Below are 6,626 nucleotides of genomic sequence, written 5' to 3'. Positions count from 1 at the left end.
ATCCAGCTACTCCTCATTTACCTCCACTCGTTCCCATAGCAACCTGAGAAACGGGTCGCCTAATCTTGACGAAACACCTGCATGACATAATACCGTCCAGGCACTAGAGCACCAACTCGCGGATGTAATCCGTCTCCGGAAGCGGCGGCCATCTTCCCGAGGCCGGCCGACTGGGAAGAGAAGAAAGCTGGCTTCGGAAACATGGCCGCGTCACCGTAGGAAAAGAGCAGGAAAACGAAAGACAGGTTTTACGATAGCTGACCCTTGGAGAAAGAAACGTGTATAATGTGCGTCTAGGTGGCAGGGGGAATGATGGAGGTGTATGAAGGGATGGATAGAGTGCTGGGGCACCTGCAGGAGGTGGAGAGGAAGGCCGAGGACGTGTTGGGGGACAGAAGGCAGGTGAGTGGAGGGAACACGTGGCATTGTTTACATAACATTGTGTATAACAGGCAGATTACACCTGTCATTTCTCCACTGCAAGAATGGTTTAAATATGAACAGATGCTTTATATGTTTTTGTTTTCCTAAATATCAAAATATATAAATATTATAATTATACAGGGGTGTGTGTGTGTGTATATATATATATATATATATATATATATATATATATATATATAATATAATTTTTTTTTGTATTATGTATAAATAACTAAATGCAGGTTATGTTATTTATAAATTGATAGCATGTCACCCCATATCATTTCACTAATCTGATTTCCCCACCTTAGTCACATTGGGGACAGCCTTGGACAGGCTGTAATGTGTTTTCCTGTTGGGCTGTGCTGCAGCTTTGTACTCAGCATTGCTACCTTGCATCCCCGAGTCCTGTCTTCAGTTCCCGGTAGATCTCTCCCTGCTGGCATGCAGTTTGTGTAGGTTTCCTTCAGGTTCTGCGATTTGATTGCACAACCCTAAAGCAGGTTGACATGTTAAGTGTACTCCCAGCCACGTCTTTTTTTTGTTTTGTTTTTAAAGGAGTCACAGGGACAGGAAACATGGGGAATGTACACATCAGGGGGACATAGAGAGCCTACTCTGACCTTCAGCCTTCTCTTCAGTCTTGCACAGTTGTACCGGCTCCTCTCCTGGACTCAAAGGGCTTCCTCTGATTTCACTGAACACTGTGAGCTTCTCACATTGTGCATCAGAAGCTGCAGCAAGTCCGATAGAGCCTGTCTCATTTCCTGATTGGAGGATGCCCAGCATCATTTAGCGCAATGGTTCTCAACTCTTGTCCTCAGGACCCACTAACAGGCCAGATTTGAAGTATTACCTTGGGGAGATGCAGACTAGAATACTGCAATCACTGAGCAGCAAATGATATCACCTGTGATGTATTTCAGTTATCTGGCAAACCTGGCCTGTTAGTGGGTAAGGATGAGCTCCAGCGTGTGTGCAGAGCCCACCAGGAAGTTGGCACAGCGCTGCGCTAATCACAGGCAGTGAGACATTTCCGGATCTCTGCAGCCGCACATCGGGACAATGTCTCACTGCCTGTGATTAGCGCAGCGCCGACTTCCTGGTGGGCTCTGCGAACACGCCGGAGCTCATCCTTATTAGTGGGTCCTGAGGACAGGAGTTGAGAACCACTGCTGTAGTGCTTTTCTCCCCTGCCTGACTGTCCCTGGCCTGCCCCTTTCATTTATTGGATTTTAGTTCTTTAAGTCATCATCACATGTGGGTGTTACCCATACCAAATACAGCCTGCCCAGAAACGCCCACTTCTCCAGGCTGACATATGCCCCTTAAGGCATTTTGATATTTGCATAACTCCTCCCAAGAGCCAGCCTACTAGTTGCATCAGGGCTGAGGACTCTTGAGAGGAGTACTGAGGCCGGGTGCTGTGATAATTTCAGGAAGCTATGTACAGCCCCCTCCCACCAGCCATGATCTGCCTGCACTGCATAGAGAAGCAAATATACCCAATGATACCACCACTGGGTCTAAAATAATGTATGCAATGAAAACAAAGGTTTTATTTAAACATTTCATTAGGATGTTGATGAGAGGAAAGGAGGGACCATGGAAAGTAAAAAAAAGTCAGCTTTAACCTTTCTACACTCCTGGGCAGACACTGATGTGAATAGCTCTATGGACTCTGCAGGGCACTACAGAATATGTCAGCACTATATATGGAAAAGAATAACACAGGGAGAACAATAAAACATATACTTCATATATACAGCATGTTATGGGAACTGAACACAAGGCTGTAGTGCTGTACAGAATGTAAAGCATTAGAATCACAGATCTTACTGTCCCAGCATGCAATGACGGTACTTGTAGTTCTGTAGTAGCTATACAGCCACGTGTTTGCCATGTTTCACATTAGCAGCATTGGATATTGTTTACCATCAATGATGCCAACATCTCTATTGATGAATGACATCTCATCTTTCTAGATCATAGACCTGGACATCAAGAGAAACCAGAACAGAGAGGCTTTGAGGGCTCTGAGCAAAGACACCGATAAATCAGGTGACACCTAACCATCTTTATCCAGAATATTTTTACTGAAACGTCAATGTTCTTTAGGCAAAAAAGAAAAAAAAGGATCTTCCACTGTATATATTGCAAGAATAATTGAAACCTCACAGCAAATTTATACCTGCTTCTAAAAAATCATATACAATTGCTACTAGTAATGGCAGCGATCAGCGACTTATCGTAGGACTGGGATATTGTGGCGGACAAATCAGACACTAACACTTTGTGGGAACCGGTGACACCAATACAGTGATCAGTGCTAAAAATATGCACTGTACTAATGACCCTGGCTGGGAAGAGGTTAAACATCTAGAGACGATCAAAGATGTAACTGTGTGCCTAACCAGCGTTTGTGTTTACTATGTGTGCTGCTTTTACTAGGGTAAGACATAGATTCTAGTCCCTGCTTTGCAGGAACAAAGAATCCATCCCTTCCTCCCTGTCAGAACAGGGATCTGCCTTGTTTACATAGGCAGATCCCCATTCTTTGTAGTTTACTGACGATCAGTGGGTGCAAGAGGACATCGAGTGCCCGGCACCTACAGATCGGCTTCTGCTGTGAATTATCACGGCAGAAGCAGTGAGCGCCCCCTGCAGGTGAAAGTGCACGATCCTGCACAGAGCTGCCGCCGTGTAGCACTAAAACTGCTATACGGCGGTCAGCAAGTGGTCAAACTCCAGACAAACTGACAGAGACTCAGGTAAAAAATACAACTGTGTTACCAGCTAAGAGATTTGCTGTTCTGTCCATCCCATACTGTGGTTCACACACACACTTCTGCTACACTGTACAGTCATTCATGGGGGGGGCATCACTACTTCCTGGGTCAGTTTGCGGCTTTCAGTGAGCAGGCAGGTGACCTGGGAAGCTGTAAAGCTGAAACAGTAGAATGACTTTCCTGGCTGTGCAGTGTGGTAGGGGGTGTGTGAATCACAGGAGTGGCTGGACAAATTTACAACTTGAGGGTCAAACCGTTCATATATACGGTATGCATTTAGCCATTTGTCTGAGGTTCACCTTAAAGGAAAAAAAGACTAAGGCTTCACTGTGTGCTTATAGTGGCCTAAATAATAAAAATAACATTTTCTTACTGCACTTATTACTGAGACGTTCGTGCAATGACTGTAGTATGACCTCTTTTGCAGAGACGGTGACCGTTTGCTTTGGCAGTATGTTCATAGATCTGCCAAAAAACAAAACCAAGGAAATGATTCAGCGAGGTGAGCTGGTTGGAAAGAGAATTTTCTTTTTGCTGTTATGATTGTGATGAGATTGTAATAATAGTAATAGAAAAAAATGTATGTCTCTGACAGATCAGGAGCAGTTGGATCAGGAAATTGATACAATTCGCTCACAGCTGAAAGAAAAAGTAAACCAGCTATATGAAGCACAAGGTGAGTGTATGACAAGGACTCAGGAGTAACTGAATTCAGAAATAAGGAGCTCAGAGGGTTCCATTGTTTCCTAAAGCTGAACTCTATGCAGATATAAAAAAGACACAAATTATTGCAGCTCTGTATTCATGATTACCACATTAGCCACTTGCTGACCAGGCCTTTTCTGGAGCTTTTTGTTTAAATTACAAAATTACTTAGAACCCCCAAAGATTTTCTATCTATCTATCTATCTATCTATCTATCTATCTATCTATCTATCTATCTATCTATCTATCTATCTATCTATCTATCTATCTTCTTTTTTTTTTTTCTTTTTCCTAGAGACCCTAGAGAATAAAATAGAGATTATTGCAATATTTTATGTCACGCAGTATTTGCGCAGCGGTCTTTCAAACAAATTATTTGGGGAATACACTTTAATGAATTAAGAAAAAACAAAAAAAACACAATATTTATACTACGGTTTTTACGTAGAATGTGAAAGATTATGTTACGCTGAGTAATTAGATACCTAACATGTCATGCTTTAAAAATGCGCACACTTGTGGAATGGCGACATATTTCGGTACTTAAAAATCTCCTGTTTAGCGTTACAACGTTACAGAGGAGGTCTAGCACTAGTATTATTGCTCTTGCGCTAACGATTGCGGCGTTATTTCATGTGTGGTTTAAAAACAGTTTTACATATGCTTGCATGACTTAGGCTGGGTTCACACTTATGCGAATTTCCCCGCATCCAATTTGCATGTTAGGAGACTGTGACTGGATCTCAATGGAGCCGGTTCACACTGGAAAAGCGTCCTGTGCATCTTTGGCTCAGTTTCAGGTCCTAATTCTTGCAAATATTTGGACCCGATTCGCACCTGAACAGAACAGGTACACACCAGACCCCCTGCTGCAAGCCGCGGCTAGTGTGAACCCAGCCTCATGTATGTGTTCACTTCTGCGTGTAAGCATGGAGGGATAGGGATTTTTTTTTATTACTTTTATTCTTATTACAAACGAATCTAAACATCCCTTGTAATAGAAATAAAGATGACAGGTCCTTTATTGAGAGATCTGGGGTCAAAAAGACAGATTTACCTTTTTAAAAAAAATAAAAAAAATACATTTTTTTTTTTAACTTAGAAAAAAAAATGTTTATTATGGGCCGGGAACCGGAAGTGATGTCAGACGTCACTCCGGTCCTCCAAAGGCATAGAGATGAGTGGCAGCCATCTTGGTCTCACGTGTCTCCCTGCCCAGCTAACAGCCACATCTGATCGTTCTCAAGCTTTACTGATGGGTCAGAGAATCGGCCATAATAAAAAAAAAAAAAAAAAAAAAGTACCGGGGTTATGGCAGCTAGCTTCTGCTATAACACCGGTATTTAAAGGAGTTGTAAAGTCTCATGTTTTTTCACCCTAATGCATTCAATTCATCAGCATTTGCCAATCATTAAAAATTAAAGTATCATGTTTGGGCGGAATGACATTTTCATGCTCTAGGTCAGAGTTTTTCTTTTTTTAAATGATTTTTTTTTTTTATCATTTGCAGGGAAGCCTGAGCTGAAAGGATTCAACCTGACTGCACTGGACCCAAGCGAAATGAAGGCAATTAAGAAAGTTCTCGAGGAATAACAGATGGAATGCCAATAAGAGAGACAGTTTACATTTCTGTAATACTATGCTGTATATGGATAGAGTGTTTTTATAAGATTTTTGGCAATGGTTTATTTATATATTCTATATTAAAATAAGCAATTATTTTTCATTGCTCGGACTACAGTAAGTGAAAGTTTTGTATTGGCTACTATGGTGAAGTAATTGGTGCAAAAATAAATATTATTTGAGGGTGGTTACGGAATTTCCTCTATGTATTAACTTGTCTATTCCCCTAGTTAGCTATTCTATTAAAACTCTGATCACATGTTATTGTTGATATCACAATAATACAAGGTAAGCTATGAGACCAAGCACACGGCTTAATAAAACAAAGTCTTTTTTTTTTTTATTTCCCAAAAAAATAGGAAAACGCTAACCAATACTAAAGGAAAGATATCATATACCAAAAGATACTTATCACAATGCTTTCCTCAAACCTTTGTATCATTGGGCTGGGCTCAGATGGCAAAGAGATAGCCATGCGGCTCTGAGAGCCACCAGGCTTGAACCAACAGTGAAAAGGGTAAAGACAGAGGTAGCTTTCTCACTTGTTCAGTCTTTTATACTTCAATCATACACCATCCAAACCCAACCCCATTGCCATCCCATCTAGACTTTTGATGAGTCAGTATTATTGGCCTCTAGGGGCAGCATTGTCCATGCATCATGTCTCTGTAGCCTAGGTCAATTTTCAATGCCTTTGATCTGTAGCAGGACATTCATCAATCATCTTGTCAGCTATGGTCCCTTTCAAGTTTGCATTATAGCAACAGACGGTCCGGAGCCAAAAGCTGAGAAACGACATTCCAGACCACCCCCAGGAAAGCAAATGCTTGGTTGTATCAACCAGAAAGAAACTCCAACCTTTACCGTTTAAAGCCATGGAACTGCAAGTATCAGCATGGCTGATCTTTGGGAATAGAAAACTAATATGTAGAAACTCCAGAAATATGACATTAGATCACGTTGCCTTCCAACATATGGTTACAGTGTATGCCTCCTCTTCCTTCTAAATGCTCCTCCCACTGTGCCATAACATCTTTGTGTAATAAGTTTAAGTGCAGTTATTAACAGCAACCAATAAGCATTGGG

The 6,626-nt window shown here is 41.6% G+C and overlaps 1 protein-coding gene across 1 annotated transcript; it reads left to right on the top strand.

Annotated features, from left to right (window-relative positions):
- Positions 1–231: 231 nt before the first annotated feature.
- Positions 232–5,643, top strand: PDRG1 (p53 and DNA damage regulated 1). The gene is made up of 5 exons (XM_073607334.1): positions 232–402; positions 2,409–2,484; positions 3,640–3,714; positions 3,808–3,888; positions 5,428–5,643. The coding sequence occupies exons 1-5, from the start codon at positions 310–312 to the stop codon at positions 5,508–5,510; spliced, it is 408 nt and encodes a 135-aa protein (XP_073463435.1). The 5' UTR covers positions 232–309; the 3' UTR covers positions 5,511–5,643.
- The last annotated feature ends 983 nt before the right edge of the window (positions 5,644–6,626 follow it).

The sequence above is a fragment of the Aquarana catesbeiana genome, linkage group LG12 (genome assembly GCF_042186555.1).
Source record: "Aquarana catesbeiana isolate 2022-GZ linkage group LG12, ASM4218655v1, whole genome shotgun sequence".
Lineage (NCBI taxonomy): Eukaryota > Metazoa > Chordata > Amphibia > Anura > Ranidae > Aquarana > Aquarana catesbeiana.
The sequence above is the reverse complement of the archived record's forward strand: the minus strand, read 5'-3'. Positions and strand labels throughout refer to the sequence as shown.